We start from the raw sequence: 17,013 nt of genomic DNA, 5'->3' as shown, positions 1-17,013 counted from the left end.
AGTCAAAGTATGTCTGTAAGACGAGTTAGTTGCTGATATTTACAGCCTCGTTGGCAGGCAAATCTCTCAATTCAGTTGAAAATCGGTCCTCTTCATAACGTAAGGATCACGTCCAACATATGTTTCGATTTTCTGTTTATATATTTCTCTTGTAATAGCGTCTAAAGTAGTACAGTACGGATTTTCCTCAATCTCGTCCATTGCGCTCTTCACTCCTTGCCCTCCATCTGCGTTCCGCGTGTCAACACAATCACGTGACTGCAAACCACCTAATAATTAAAATATGTAAATATACAAATTCTGTACTTATTATTTATAAAAAAAAAATAAAAAAAAACCTGAATTCACTATAACTTATCTGTGAAATTCAAGAAATGTGCGCCATCATACTACCACAAATTAAATTGGCCAGTTTATGAATCACTCTGTCATCACAATACAAAACTGCAATCAACAATATTTATGTGCTTCAGTGCCAGTGCTACATTAAACTACTATATATAATTTTGAATATAATGTAATGAATATTTGTGGGTCCTGATAATGCCAAATGTCTTATGTTACCAGTTAAAAGTGGCCTACATTTTTTTCTATTCATTTCCACACCCACAATGTAATATCAAATGTACCATTTTAATCAACAGTTAAAAAAGTAATATAAAGATAAATATCTATGATTTGAATTGTTTTTTCAATCTCAATACCACACAGAGTTGCTGTGTTTTGAAGCAATCATTTTTACAGATCACTTTGAGGACTCAAATTAATTTGAGGACTACAGAATATTTATTTTGATGAACGTTATCTCTATTTCAGCTGCTGAAACTATAAAATACAGTGAGCCACAAAAAAAAAATAAAAAACACTGTATATTTTCTAAATTTACTAGGCGCTGATGAGGTTTTTAAGGGGTGTTCACATTAGAGAAATTCTGGAGTTGCATTTTCAACAGATAAACTATTTTTAACATACCAGCTTGAAAAGGTAACAATCATGATGTAACGCTCAACAACCCTATGGTGCAATGGCATGCAAGACTAAAGGTGTAGAGAGTCTTTTATCTTGCTAAACACATAAAGGCAAACCACCAGCATGCTTAAAGCTCTGCCACTGAAATCTAGTCAACAATCTACCTAAATAATTGTCAAGCCGGTCCTTTGACGATTAGTCATATTGTCAACAATTGGGACCCATGTCTATTGGTCTATTGGTCACATGTCCCCACTATAAATAACACGAATAACAGCTATTATACTCATCCTCTTTTCTATCTTTCCCTTCCTGTTTCTCACATGTTGGGAAAAGAGTTTTTGAGACTAACAATATTCATTCATGGGATCATTTTTTTTATTACTAACCTGTTTCTAACCAAACTAATGTACTAACACCCTGAATCTTCATCATTAATTTCTTTCTCTTTTAATTTCGTCCATTTATTAACAACCGTTTTGTTCACTATTGTTTTGATTTCCTTTCTTCCCCCTTCTTCCTGAAAGCACTCAGGCATTGGACACGCTATGGTAAACAAACTACATTGTCTGGTAGATATCATTCTTATTGTCCTTTTTTTGGTTTGCCGTGTGTCCCTCTCCCTTTCTTTCTTTTTTCTTTGAGTTTCATTCTAGACACTCTTTTCAAAAAATGAGGAAATGGGTTTGTATTACCAGGACTTTTCACATTTCCCCCCCCTTTACCCCCTCTCAAACTTCCCTCCCTTCTTTTACAGTTTTGTTGTTTTTGTTTGTTTTATTTATCAGGCTGGCTTTTACGTCCTCACGTTAATGTTACGTAGAGATTCACATCCTCACTGGGACTCTCACAGGAACTAGTAAAGTGTTTTTTTTTTCTCACCAAGCCTCCACATTTTTTGCGAGGATGGTCGGCAATAACTGACAGAGGATTTCCAAGAATGTCCAGAAGGGAGATTTCCACCCTGCAGAGCCTCCCAAAAATAAACGAACACTCAAGAGAAACCTAAGAACTCTGGGAACTCTGGCAGTTGATACGTCCAACACCAGTCATGGCATGTCCTCATCTCCACCGTTTCATCCAGCCTCATCTCTCACAACAACTAACACTACATTTAGTTTTTCACTCCACTTCCACCCAAGTCCCCCCCGCGTGTGTATTCTGCACGTTGTTTTCTGTGCCGTGTGTCTTGTTGCCTGGCTTTCCTGCTGCTTTTTTTATTTAAAGTTCTGCATGGGTGCTTGCTAATTGGCTGTTGTAGCTTAGCTCCTCCCCCTTTCCACTGAACCAATGAATCATTTCTCATGTTTATTCAGAATGACCTCTTGAAAAAGGATCAAACATTTGATTTTCCCAGTGGTTAATGTCTTCCTTTAATGCATGCGTTTTCAAGTTTCAGTATGTGTCTGAATGTCTGTTTATGTGTATGATTGAACTTGTAATATAAAGTAGTTTACCCCCTCCTAAAAGTAAAACAAGTACAAGTAATTTGTCCTTGGTTTTAACATTTACTAACCCTAATTAGTAATATTCCAAACCAGATAAGAATTCATTTTTCTTAACCCATCAAAAGATGAAGAAAATATTCATCAGCAATATTTTCTTTACCTGTCCCGTGAACCTATACTAAACTATCACCAATAAAGCTTAACCAGACCAATGGACCAGAGTGTTAACAGTAAGCAGCACGTAATGAGGGCAAATCCGAAAAAGAAAGGTTATCGCTCAGGTTAAAAGCACATCTTCAAATGGGTGTCTAATTTGTTGTCTTTCTATATTGTCATCGTTTCACAGGTTACTATATCAGTGGATGGTATACTGACCACCACAGGATACACACAGGAGGATTACACTATGCTGGGCTCAGATGATTTCTTCTATGTGGGGGGAAGCCCAAGCACCGCCGACCTGCCTGGATCTCCCGTCAGCAATAATTTCATGGGTTGCCTGAAAGAGGTGGGTCCTATAAGATGTGCATAATTGTGAGTGCACGCAGGAACACACACATGCACACTGTATAATTGGCATCACGAAAAAAGCCTTTGGGAGGAGATTGCCTTTAATTTGATTCAGAGTCCCTGTTTTTGTACACACGTAATGCTTAAAATGGTTTGCATTAGATTAGAAAATTTCATCTTCATGCAAATTATGCTTCAGCAGAACTGACCTCACTTTTAAGCAACAGGTCTCAATGTGTTTTTTGGAAATGTCAGGTTTTGTCAAGTTCAAAAAGGTGCTCTAACAGTCTAACCACAGGTAGTTCAACATATTAAAATGGTCATAATGCTATTTAAAAATTAATCATTATTTTTGTTATCGGGTGTTCTAGAATAGTATATTATAGTGCTCTGATTGGCCAGCTGACTCAGTGCTGACTTTCAGGCACATAGCGCCAAGTTGTCCAAGACTGCATATGGGTAAAGGTATGGGTAAACATTTGGGTAAAGATCATGTAATGTATTACAGCCTTAATAAGTCAACAGACTGACAAACTTGACATAAAAATTGATTTCTATCGACTGCAGGCAGGTTATTGGCTTATTTTCAGTGAAAGAAAGAAACAAGAAAAAAAAAATCAATTGATTTCTAAAGCCACTTTTGTAAAGTCTGTTCAATCCTTTCCTCTGCCACAATAATGCAATGTCTTTGAATTGTCTTCATTTGGGGGCTTTTCAGAAAACATTAATTGTGATTAATTTGGTAATTTTGAGGCTTGCGCAGGAGAAATTGAAGTAAATGAGCGCAGCACACACAAAGAAACTCCATTAACATACTGCAGAAAAATGTTTTGTATGTAAGACATTTGATACGGTTAAGCTAGCCTGGTTATTACCAAACTCTACTTTGCTTTGCTTTGTAGACAGAGTCTGGAATGGCATAATTGAAAAGTTTTTTTTGTTGTTGTTGTTGCTTTTTCATGTGCTTGTCTGAAGCATAAAATCATTGGTTACCCGTAAGCCAATCACATAACGTTTGGTTAGGACGTGTTATTCGCCAGCTCAGCCGCATCGAACTTCCACTGTAAACACACGTATGTTGCCAAAACAAAACCATCGAGCGAAAACCACCGGAGTGAACATGGCTGACCGAGATTTGCTGTCTCTTTAATCTGATCCTCAATGAGTGCAACCAAGGGGGACACAATTACAACTATCGCCTTGCCGGCCTTTGGCCTGCCCAGTTTCTCGCTGACGATCAGTAATAGTTGATAAATTAAACTTTTGCCAAAACCTATCGGGAGTAGGCCTAGGCCCACAACATCACCTCCATTCAAAATGTTTAACAAACACTCTTCTTGTTCGGGTTTCAGTTTGCAAATGCCGGGAATATTCTCCACAACAGAGCGAATTGTATCCTGTGTCTCCATATTTGCGGTCCTTTTTGATTTCCCTAACCTAAAATACAATCTCAAACTCTGTGCTTAACGTCTACATCACGGCTCTCAGCCCGCCCTCTGTTCGTTGATTGGCCGGCTGGTTTCAGGCCGGAGGAAAACTGAGGGACATGTCGATGTCTCAGAGTGAGTACAGAAGCGAATTGAAATAGAGCGGAAATGCAAAGTCTGACGCAGTCAGGCTACGGGTGAGCAACATCACACAACCAAGTGTGCTGTATTCCTGAAAACCATCACGACTGTAAATGTGACACTGATTTCATATGACAGTTCAATAAAGAAGTAGTTAATATTAAGACACTTACATTTTAGATGTAATATTGACTGTTTTTGTTATATTTCAGCAGCGGAAATAGTTCCAAACAATGATCAAAGCAGAGCCATTGTGCATCTCATTTCATTATTTAATGATTCAGTGTTTTTATCAAAACGGTCAATAGTCAAAGATTCAGTGACCCATTTTTTAAACAACTGCCTCATTCTTGAATGAATCAGCCGTTTGATTGAATCATTTGAATGAATGACTCAATGACTCACTCATTGAGACATTTACTTGCCGCCATCGACTGGCGGTTTAGTTTCATGTTTAAAAGTATATACCCCCCTACCCCCAAGATTTCTTATTTGTATATAAAAAATATATACATTAAAAAAAAAAAAAAAACTCATAATAGCAGTATTTAATTCAGTTGTAATTAGGGCTGTCAAACGTTTAATCGCGATTAATCGCATCCAAAATAAAAGTTTGTGTTTACATAATATATGTGCGTGCACTTTGTATAATTATTTTATTTATCTAAATACACATACATGCTTGTATATATTTAAGAAATAGTTTCATGTGTATACTGTATATAGATTTATATATAATTTATATATATATATATATATATATATGAAGAGTTCAGATGCAAAAGCCTCTAAGTGCCATTTGAAATTTTCTTCTAGAATGATCATTTTTATCAAGCTTGTATATTTAAGTTCAGTGATTTCACTTAAATGGCAATGATAATTACCTATTAATTGATATTTAAGTGAAATTACTGAACTTAAATATACAAGTTTGATAAAAATCATCATTAAAGAAGAAAATTTCAAATGGCATTTAGAGGCTTTTGCATCTGAACTCTTCATATATATATAATATATATATATATTTATATTATATATTTATTGTATTTATAAATATTGTATATATAAATAATATTTTTTCTTAAATATACTGCACATGCATGTGTGTGTATTTATATATTTACATATATATATATATATATATATATATATATATATGTATATATATATATATATATATATTTACATATATATATATATATATATATATATATATATATATATATATATATACACAGTGCACCCACATATATTATGTAAACACAAACTTTTATTTTGGATGCGATTAATCGTTTGACAGCCCTAGTTGTAATTATTCAGAGTAAATTATTTAATTTGATTGGTAACAACCTTATAGTCAGGGGTTAAAGTGGGCCAAAAAGGTCCGAAACTGCGTTCCGGCACCTCAGATAAATTAATAAATAAATAGATTATTAATCTCAACGAATCTTGCTTCTCCCGATATGGACCAACTTTCCTTCCTCCCCGCTGAACGTGAGCGATAAACACATCAAGCATAAACTGTATAAAGTATAAACGTATAAAGTATAAACTATATAAAGTATAAACGCCTCGTCCGTTTGGAGAGGTGCGCACGGAGCCTCGCGCTCGTGTGGACGCTCGAGTGTAGGCTATACACAAGGCTTTACAAATGCTTGAAATGCACTCGCGGTGGTTGAGCACGGTAAAGTTAGTTTTAGGTCCGAAATATTTCGCCTGACATTTGTTTTCCCTATAGCCACTGTTCTAGGTTCCTACAAAGATCAATAGCAGGATTAGTTTTAACAAACCATTGTATATCTACATTAATATTCATTCATTAATATTCAAAAATCACCTGCGTAAGACCATTTTGCAAGATGTAAACAACACTGGTCTATAAGCACTTCCTGTTTCAGTTTTTAACACTACATAAAAGCTGGGATAAAATACAACCAACAGAACATGTAAAACTTAATCAAAAAGTTAAACAAACATCTTTAAGATGTTTTCTTTACATGTGAAATAAAGAAAACAGTTACAAACTGAAACAGGAAGTGTTTCTGGACCAGTGTTGTTTACATCTTGCAAAATGGTCTATACCTGAGAATGCTTTGATGCGTGACCACTGACATGGTTTTAAAGCTATTTATTATCCTCTTTTTTTGGCCTTCAAAAGTCTTAAATGGACTTTATGCACAGCTGCACTACTTCCTGAACCTAAGCCAGCTCTTGTTTCCTGTCTGCCATTATTGGCCAAATTGAATAATCCAGGTGTGCCTGACCTCAGTAGTCATGGCAACAATAATCAGACACACCTGAATTAATCAAGTTCGGCCAATAATGGCAGACAGGAAACAAGGACCTGGCTTAAGTTCAGGAAGTAGTGCGGCTGTGCATAAGGTCAAGGTCAGAGAAATCAAAATTTTCTCGGGGGAGGCCCCGAACCCCACTTTTTGTCCCAGTGTTAAGCAATTTTAACATAGTATTGTCATTAAATCAGTGTAGATGGGCCAAATTAAACCTAAAAAATATCAAGTAAATAAGTGACAGGCTACTTGGTGTCACAGCGACACCCAAAAAGTATTGGGTTCCCCCACCAGGTTCCCCCCAAAAGGTTCCCCCACCTGACAAATCCCACTTTAACCACTGCTTATAGTTGTCACATCATCACAAAGTCTTTTAAATTCATTCACTGATATGTCTTAATTTGGTTATTATATATTTATAATTAGATTTATTTCACTCAAAGTTATTTTAATATAATATAGGAAAAGACTTTGGGATTAGATTTATAAATATATCAATTATATATTATATATCTATATTCCAATTGATTTACTACAAAGACTGATTCTCTTTAGTTTGGATGTGCATGTTTTATGGCATTGTTTGATGCTGTATATAGACTCATGTTCTGTATGTACTGTGGTGTCTTTTTTTGTTGTTGTTGCTATTGCCAGTGGCTGTTTTCATTTACTGACTTTCACGTTGGCTCCATCATTAGATGTAATTATGAAACAGAGACTGTAGAAATGACTGCAGTCATCAGGGCCAAATAGCTGTTTCATGCAGTAAACACCCTCCCTCTTCTAAAGGGTCATTCATGGCTGCGTTCATGGAGTTTTCCACCTCCAAAAGTAGATTCCATTAGAAGTTGCCAGAAAATAAAAATGCACACACTTATGTAGAGACACACACAAACAGACATCACTGAGCTGCAGTACCCGACACACACGGGTGGTCTATAATAACCATCATAATGAAAGGTCACCTTGTCTCTGCTGTTTAATCCGCCACTGGTTTCTCCTCTGCGCTCGCTCTGTCTCTCTCTCTCTCTCTCTCTCACACACACACACACTCTTTATCCCCAGTCCAGCTATTAATATCAGTTGCGTAGCTGTAGATGCCCGTGTGCCTGTCCCTGCCACATTCTGAGATACAGTCTGTGCCAACAGTGATGAAAGACTTGCAGAGTTAGAATTACCCAAGGAGTACTAAAAAGGGCAGGCACTTTATTTCAGTTAAAGCTAGGGCGAGTGTAGCAAAGCGTCCTCTGAGATAGAGATTGTCCCTCATTTACATGCTCCATTTTATGACAACGTTGATGAAGGGTCTAAACTTTTTGGCTGAATGTCAAATGTACCACAAAACATTCTGTGATTTTTCTGCAATGCCCATAATACAGAAACATCTCAGCTATAGAACCGTATCTTGTTTGTTTAGTAACCATTTCTTTTAGGATCTTAATAGGATCGTACATTTACTGGCAACTTTATTAGGTAAAACTTGCTGGTACCGGACGGGTTGAACCCCATTTTGCCTTCAGAACTGCTTTCATTCTTAGTGGCACAGATTTAACAAGGTGCTGTAAAACATTCCTCAGTTGTGTCTTGATACAGATGTGCTTGATCTCCTGCTGTCTGAGGTGCAGTTGTGTCTCGATTAGGGTTGGGTACCGAAACTCGGTGCCAATAGGGAACCGGTTCTGACGTAAACGGTAGTAACCAGACCGAATTAGAATGAACATTTCGGTGCCTGATTTCCATGCCTGAGTCTGTGGCATGAGGCGCACACACGCAGTCTCTCGCTGTCTCCCTCTCCGACGTGCGCGCACTATACGGTTTATTGAAGCACTGTCTGATCTGTCTTGCACGCGCGCTCTTGCTCGAGATTTGAACTGATTTGCAATCATCGTTATCAATATGCGGGAGACTCCCGGAACGTCTGCTGATAGCGAGGAGATTAAACACACGTGAAATGTTTGGCTGCATATCGTGTAAAATTACGCATCAGAATAACGATTGTCTATGGATATAGAAGAATCACCATTCGCGCCGCGTTGACGCTCACGTCGTCATATTATATTAGCGCGCGCATCATCTGCTCCTCAGAGTTCTCTGCCGAAAAAAGAAGGTTGTCGGCTGCGTCTAAGACGCAGTGGGAACGAAATATCAAACTGGCTTAGAGCTTAACTAGTAAATTACAAGATAACTTAGCCTGCATGACTAGTTAAAGGGTTAGTTCACCCAAAAATGAAATTAAGTCATTAATTACTCACCCCCATGCTGTACCAACCCCGTAAGACCTTCGTTCATCTTCAGAACACAAATAAAGATATTTTTGATTGAATCTGAGAGCTAGATCAGTCCTACATGGACTGCCTAAGGGACTGGCTCTTGACGGCCCATAAAGTCATTAAAGAAAAGGTTTAAATATTCCATGTGCCTACAGCGGCTCAATTATAAGTTTATCAAGCGACGAGAATACTTTTTGTGCGAAAAAAACATAAATAACGACTTTATTCCACTATTCCATTACTTCCTTATGGGCGCATGCGCGAGAACTGAGACGAGGACGTTCTCATTCGTTAACTTCTTGTTACCGGCTCCTCACCGCTTAGGAGGTTTACCGCCCCCTACCGTATAAGATGATGTGCTGATATAACTGGAAGCGCAAAACTTTCTGTTTACAAGCAGAGGAAGATGCGCGCTGTGCATACGCTTTTCAATTTGCGTATTTTCCGCACTATAAGGTGCACTTAAAAGCCTTTAATCTTCTCAAAAAACGACAGTGTTCCTTATAATCCGAAGCGCCTTATATATGGATCATCATTTTATACGGTAGGTGGCGGTAAAACTCCTAAGCGGTGAGCAGCCGGTAACAAGAAGTAGACGAATGAGAATGTCCTCGTCTCAGTTCTCGCGCATGCGCCCATAAGGAAGTAATAGAATAGTGGAATAACGTCGTTATTTATGTTTTTTTCGCACAAAAAGTATTCTCGTCGCTTGATAAACTTATAATTGAGCCACTGTAGGCACATGGAATATTTAAACCTTTTCTTTAATGACTTTATGGGCCGTCAAGAGCCAGTCCCTTAGGCAGTCTATCTAGGACTGATCTAGCTCTCAGATTCAATCAAAAATATCTTTATTTGTGTTCTGAAGATGAACGAAGGTCTTACGGGGTTGGTACAGCATGGGGGTGAGTAATTAATGACTTAATTTTTATTTTTGGGTGAACTAACCATTTAAAGCAGACAAAACATGGAAACCTGTAGCCATGTCGATATTATATTACCCTGCCTGGTAGTAATATCTATTAATCTCCAGTATAATTACATTGTTTAAAATAATATTGTTTTATTTGATATTATGTAAATATGAACTTTTATTTTATATTGGTTTATTTATTATTACCATATGTTACTTGTATTTATATTGTAAGTTAATATTGTGTCCAGTTTGGCCCTGTAAATAAAGGGGTATTATTATTTTTTTGACAAAGTGTGTTCGGTTTCATTTTCTTAAGTACCGTTTCAAGAACCGTTTAGGCACCGGAACTGTTTAAAAAATACCGAGTAGGTACTGGTATCGGATAAAAGCCAACCGATACCCAACCCTTGTCTTGATGCAGATGTGCTTGAACTCCTGCTGTCTGAGGTGCAGTTTTGTCTCGATGCAGATGTGCTTGAACTCCTGCTGTCTGAGGTGCAGTTGTGTCTCTATACAGATGTGCTTGAACTCCTGCTGTCTGAGGTGCAATTGTGTCTCGATACAGATGTGCTTGAACTCCTGCTGTCTGAGGTGCTGTTTTGTCTTGATGCAGATGTGCTTGAACTCCTGCTGTCTGAGGTGCAGTTTTGTCTCGATGCAGATGTGCTTGAACTCCTGCTGTCTGAGGTGCAGTTGTGTCTCGATACAGATGTGCTTGAACTCCTGCTGTCTGAGGTGCAGTTGTGTCTCGATGCAGATGTGCTTGAACTCCTGCTGTCTGAGGTGCAGTTTTGTCTCGATGCAGATGTGCTTGAACTCTTGCTGTCTGATGTGCAGTTGTGACTCGATGCAGATCTGCTTGAACTCCTGCTGTCTGAGGTGCAGTTGTGTCTCAATGCAGATGTGCTTGAACTCCTGCTGTCTGAGGTGCAGTTGTGTCTCGATGAAAATGTGCTTCAACTCCTGCTGTCTGAGGTGCAGTTGTGTCTCGATACAGATGTGCTCGAACTCCTGCTGAACTGAGGTGCAGTTGTGTCTCAATACAGATGTGCTTGAACTCTTGCTGAACTGAGGTGCAGTTGTGACTCGATGCAGATGTGATTGAACTCCTGCTGTCTGAGGTGCAGTTGTGTCTCGATGCAGATGTGCTTGAACTCCTGCTGTCTGAGGTGCAGTTGTGTCTCGATGCAGATGTGATTGAACTCCTGCTGTCTGAGGTGCAGTTGTGTCTCGATGCAGATGTGCTTGAACTCCTGCTGTTCTGAGGTGCAGTTGTGTCTCGATACAGATGTGATTGATCTCCTGCTGTTCTGAGGTGCAGTTGTGTCTCGGTGCAGATGTGATTGAACTCCTGCTGTTCTGAGGTGCAGTTGTGTCTCGATACAGATGTGCTTGAACTCCTGCTGTCTGAGGTGCAGTTTTGTCTCAATGCAGATGTGCTTGAACTCTTGCTGAACTGAGGTGCAGTTGTGTCTCAATGCAGATGTGCTTGAACTCCTGCTCTTCTGAGGTGCAGTTGTGTCTCGATACAGATGTGCTTGAACTCCTGCTGTCTGAGGTGCAGTTGTGTCTCGATGCAGATGTGCTCGAACTCCTGCTGTCTGAGGTGCAGTTGTGTCTCGATGCAGATGTGCTTGAACTCCTGCTGTTCTGAGGTGCAGTTGTGTCTCGATACAGATGTGATTGAACTCCTGCTGTTCTGAGGTGCAGTTGTGTCTCGGTGCAGATGTGCTTGAACTCCTGCTGTCTGAGGTGCAGTTGTGTATCAGTTCAGATGTGCTTGAACTCCTGCTGTCTGAGGTGCAGTTGTGTCTCGGTGCAGATGTGCTTGAACTCCTGTTGTCTGAGGTGCAGTTGTGTCTTGATACAGATGTGCTTGAACTCCTGCTGTCTGAGGTGCAGTTGTGTCTCGATACAGATGTGCTTGAACTCCTGCTGTTCTGAGGTGCAATTGTGTCTCAATGCAGATGTGCTTGAACTCCTGCTGTCTGAGGTGCAGTTGTGTCTCGATACAGATGTGCATGAACTCCTGCTGTCTGAGGAGCAGTTGTGTCTTGATGCAGATGTGTTTGAACTCCTTCTGTCTGAGTTGCAGTTTTGTCTCGATACAGATGTGCTTGAACTCTTGCTGAACTGAGGTGCAGTTGTGTCTCGATGCAGATGTGCTTGAACTCCTGCTGTCTGAGGTGCAGTTGTGTCTCGATACAGATGTGCTTGAACTCCTGCTGTCTGAGGTGCAGTTGTGTCTCAATGCAGATGTGCTTGAACTCCTGCTGTCTGAGGTGCAGTTGTGTCTCGATACAGATGTGCTTGAACTCCTGCTGTCTGAGGAGCAGTTGTGTCTCTATACAGATGTGCTTGAACTCCTGCTGTCTGAGGTGCAGTTGTGTCTTGATGCAGATGTGCTTGAACTCTTGCTGAACTGAGGTGCAGTTGTGTCTCAATGCAGATGTGCTTGAACTCCTGCTGTCTGAGGTGCAGTTGTGTCTCAATGCAGATGTGCTTGAACTCCTTCTGTCTGAGGTGCAGTTTTGACTCAATACAGATGTGCTTGAACTCCTGCTGTCTGAGGTGCAGTTGTGTCTCGATACAGATGTGCTTGAACTCCTGCTGTCTGAGGTGCAGTTGTGTCTCGATGCAGATGTGCTCGAACTCCTGCTGTCTGAGGTGCAGTTGTGTCTCGATGCAGATGTGCTTGAACTCCTGCTGTTCTGAGGTGCAGTTGTGTCTCGATACAGATGTGATTGAACTCCTGCTGTTCTGAGGTGCAGTTGTGTCTCGGTGCAGATGTGCTTGAACTCCTGCTGTCTGAGGTGCAGTTGTGTATCAGTTCAGATGTGCTTGAACTCCTGCTGTCTGAGGTGCAGTTGTGTCTCGATACAGATGTGCTTGAACTCCTGCTGTCTGAGGTGCAGTTGTGTCTCGGTGCAGATGTGCTTGAACTCCTGTTGTCTGAGGTGCAGTTGTGTCTTGATACAGATGTGCTTGAACTCCTGCTGTCTGAGGTGCAGTTGTGTCTCGATACAGATGTGCTTGAACTCTTGCTGTTCTGAGGTGCAATTGTGTCTCAATGCAGATGTGCTTGAACTCCTGCTGTCTGAGGTGCAGTTGTGTCTCGATGCAGATGTGCTTGAGTTCCTGCTGTCTGAAGTGCAGTTGTGTCTCGATGCAGATGTGCTTGAACTCCTGCTGTCTGAGGTGCAGTTGTGTCTCGATGCAGATGTACCAAATAACAATGAGTAATATCTATAGTGTTGGCGCTTGCAACACCAAGGTCATGGGTAAGAGAAGAACTGATAAGAGTGTAATTGAGTACCTTGAAATGCAATGCAAGTCACTTTGGATAAAAGTGCCTGCCAAATGCATAAATGTAAATGTAAATAGACTGGACAAACCACATCTTATATTTTACAAGAGATCTGTACATAGTGTGAATGCAGCTAATTAGATCTCCCGCTGCCTATGATGTCATCATTAATAATAAAACAACAATAAAGACGAGAAAGAGAAAAATCACTCACAGCTCTTGAAAGGAAATGTTCAGACATACTCTTAAATATTGAACACACACGTTGTTTATTGCATGTAATATGTTCTTTGTTCCTCTTTATTTACTAGCTTTTATGTTTTTTAAGCTATATTAGTTTATATAAGGCTTCTTAACATTGTTTTATTTATATAATTATTTTTTAAATGTACTTATAAATGCATATGTAATTACACAAAAATTATTAAGTTTTATTAATAAGATTAATTAAAAAAGAATAAAATGTAGATAAATAATCGTATTGGATCATAAGGGTCTCTAAATATTTAAGATAAATAGCTTAAAATAATCACAATCACGATATTGATTACAAAAAAATCACAATTAGATTTTTTTCCAAACTCATTCAGCTCTGGTCTCCTGCATCTGCAGACTTCGATTGTAATGTTTGAGTTGTTACTGTTGCCTTTCAGCTCAAACCAATCTGGCCATTCTCCTCTGACCTCTGGCATCAACAAGATATTTTCACCCACAGAACTGATGCACACAGAATATTTTCTCTTTTTTGCACTTTTTCTCTGTAAACCCTAGAGATGGTTGTGCATGAAAATCCAAGTAGATCAGCAGTTTCTGAAAAACTCACACCAGCACGTCTGGCACTAACAACAGTAGCTGTGTCTACATGGACCCTTATAATCGGATTGACGATTATATCAATTGGACTAAAAAACTTTCATGTAAACACCGTAATCGATCTGATTGAGCTCGATCCGTTTGGAATTTTAATCGGATTGAAAGAGTTGGTTTATTCGTTGAAATAGAGTAATGACGTATGACGCACAAAACGAGCGTATGACACACTCTAAATGAGTGTCCGGTTATTCTAAAATTCTTCTTTCACTCAGCGTCTGTGAAGTGAAGCAGGACAACGCCCCACCAGTCCTTGTTTGAGCCTCTCATCCACAAACGGCTGCTGGGTGCTGGGTTTTACTGTGTGATAAATATAAGCAGCACAGCAAAACGGTTCATATGCTCATTGTCTCCAAATCATGACCAGAGAAAAATAAATATTAAGTCTGCTGTTTAAAGCAAATAAAGAACCAATAGAGGAGAAAAGTTATGTGCAAACAGCGGCAGTATATTCGTGCAGTGAGCGAATGTCAAAAAAAATCTATTCAGATTTGAATCCTGTGACATAAACACGCACATCAAACCGTGTTTACCAATCGGATTGATTTCATACCGATTGAACCAAAAGCTGTCCATGTAAACTTAGTCAATCTTCTGGGGACTAAGGTGCATTTGGGGTCCTTGAGATGTTTGGAGATGCCCTGACATTTGTGCTTTTTTCAGTTGCTTGTAAACATATTAATGACACAGTTTAAATTACACGCCATTTAGCACAAACAGGGCTACCATAATATGTGAGCAACATGTATGTAGATGTTTGTAAATTTGAGAGAATATTGTTTATGCATGGTTTTTGAAAACTAAAAATGAAAGTTTCTAAAATAAGGCCACAAAGCACATACTAAAAATCTGTCCTTAAGACTTTTGACTTATAGATGATGTCGCCTAGAGTTTTTACTCAAAATGATCTGAAAATCATCCTCCTAATCATTCACATAAAACAATAGATTGTTTTAAATTGTGAAAAACATTGAACGACCCAACCCCCTCATGCATAATTAGGTAGTTCTCATCTGAGAAGACAAAGAGCTGCATAATAATGAGCCTTTCATTCAGGTACGTCACACTAGAAAGAATGCAATGAATACACACACACACCCACACACACACATACACATATTATTATGCCAGGTGCTTATAAAATTGTGCACAATTTAAGAGTTGTATAGACCTTATGCACCAGAGAAATGTGGGCGCCGTCATCTTTAGAATATTGTCTTTGAACTTCCGTTTTTGCGGTCACTCTGTATATTTCTATGGCATCGTTGTCGAGGAGTAATTAGCTGGTGAAGCGAATTTACTTATTGCAGAGTTAACAAAAGTTATCATGAACATTGTAATGTTTATCATGAGCATTGTAAAGCGCAAATGTCGACCAATTTTTGGTTGATTTTTTTTTTCAATGTCGTTTTTTTTACGAGCAGTTCATTCATACCTATGCAAGATCGCTGTGAAAATACAGACTGGAAGTCAAAAGACAATGAGCGCAGTGCTGAAAAGGGGCGGGGCTATATAAGGTCTATAAGACTGAAAACTACGTTCATTTTAACAATCCCCAATCCCCACTGTCAAAGCTGACAAATTATTCTGTTACAAAACTGAATTTTCAGCTTTAAAGCAGATCTACATAATATAGTCATTATTAATTAATAATGAATATTATTCATGAATAAGTCATAATTTAGTTCGAGTATCAATATTACAAAGAAAAAACAAGCAAAAAAAAATGTAATGCAGCTCTACAGAAGAAGTTCTAACAATTATCTAACAAGTTCAGTTATTATAAGTAGCTCTATTAAGTCAATTTTCAATGTTGATTCATTTCAGTTCATTAGCATTGTCAATGTTTCATAACACATCCCACACTGTTGTGTTTGTACTATATACACGTTAACGTTCGCATTGTTCTTTCTGGTGTTTATAACCTTGTGTACAGTCTGTTGATTTTTCTAAATTACGTTTAGAAGCCCCAGCCAATCATAACATAACAAAGGTTATTTACATAAAGTCTTATGCATGACTTCTGTATTCAGTCGTGTCCACTTTGTATCTCATTCTGGTTTTATTTGAGTTACTTGAAAGTGACCTTTTCATTTAGTTTTTATAGGTTGCTTAGGAATGAGTTTATTTGACATACCACAAAAACAAACAAACATCTGATTTTAAGGCATATTGGCACTTTTTTATTTATTTATTTATTTATTTTTGAAACCGCATAGCTTGTTACTAGGAAAGGTGATTACCAAGATTATCAGATAAAATAGGTAAAACAGTAATATTGTTGGATAATTCATATCCATCGAGACTTAGATATGTCTCTATTGACATGGGCTAGTAAGCAACCACCCAGAACTTCATATGAACTTCCTTATAATATCCACAAAAGCCAGGATTACATAAAAATCTGCACAAAATTCAGGCCACACAAAATAAAGAGCTATTGTAATCTCGCCCTCCTGGTGCATGCAGGGTAAATTTTAGATGGATGCTAACGAAAGCACAGTTTCATATTTGTTGTTTCTCCCCTGAGCGAGATGCACTCATGGCCTTTGTGTGGCCTCAGTGGTCATGTGACAGGAGAACAGGACGTCTAGGGTGATGATTATTAGCTCGAGTTTCAGTGATGAGCTTGTGGCTGCTGATGTTGTCTGCACATTTGACAGCAGGAGATGAACAAACTCTACCATGATACCAAATATTATGTTTGTTTTTGTGCAGATAATTTTAGTGTTTCTCTAGAGGCAATAGCATTGTGTACTATCTCATAATGCATATATGAAATTCAATCTAGGCATGTGCCGGTATCAAATTTTCATGCTGCGGTTAATTGATTGAGCTTGTATCACGGTATACGGTATTATCACGAT

The 17,013-nt window shown here is 38.7% G+C and overlaps 1 protein-coding gene across 24 annotated transcripts in view; it reads left to right on the top strand.

The window, feature by feature from the left end:
- The window catches only part of nrxn3b (neurexin 3b), a 431,860-nt gene that overhangs the window by 104,598 nt on the left and 310,249 nt on the right, over nt 1–17,013 (top strand). For 16 of the 24 annotated variants that reach the window (XR_016145978.1, XR_016145977.1, XM_089118444.1 and 13 more), the window contains exons 6-7: nt 1,497–1,520; nt 2,764–2,925. Coding sequence is in view for 22 of the 24 variants with exons in the window: in XM_089118444.1 (XP_088974570.1) it covers nt 1,497–1,520; nt 2,764–2,925 (186 nt within the window). In the remaining 2 variants the exon portion in view is untranslated. The remainder of the gene's footprint in view (nt 1–1,496; nt 1,521–2,763; nt 2,926–17,013) is intronic. The other 8 variants (XM_089118441.1, XM_089118440.1, XM_089118435.1 and 5 more) reach the window with 1 other exon arrangement.

The sequence above is a fragment of the Pimephales promelas genome, chromosome 13 (assembly GCF_988280905.1).
Source record: "Pimephales promelas chromosome 13, fPimPro1.hap1.1, whole genome shotgun sequence".
NCBI classification, from domain to species: domain Eukaryota; kingdom Metazoa; phylum Chordata; class Actinopteri; order Cypriniformes; family Leuciscidae; genus Pimephales; species Pimephales promelas.
The sequence above is the reverse complement of the archived record's forward strand: the minus strand, read 5'-3'. Positions and strand labels throughout refer to the sequence as shown.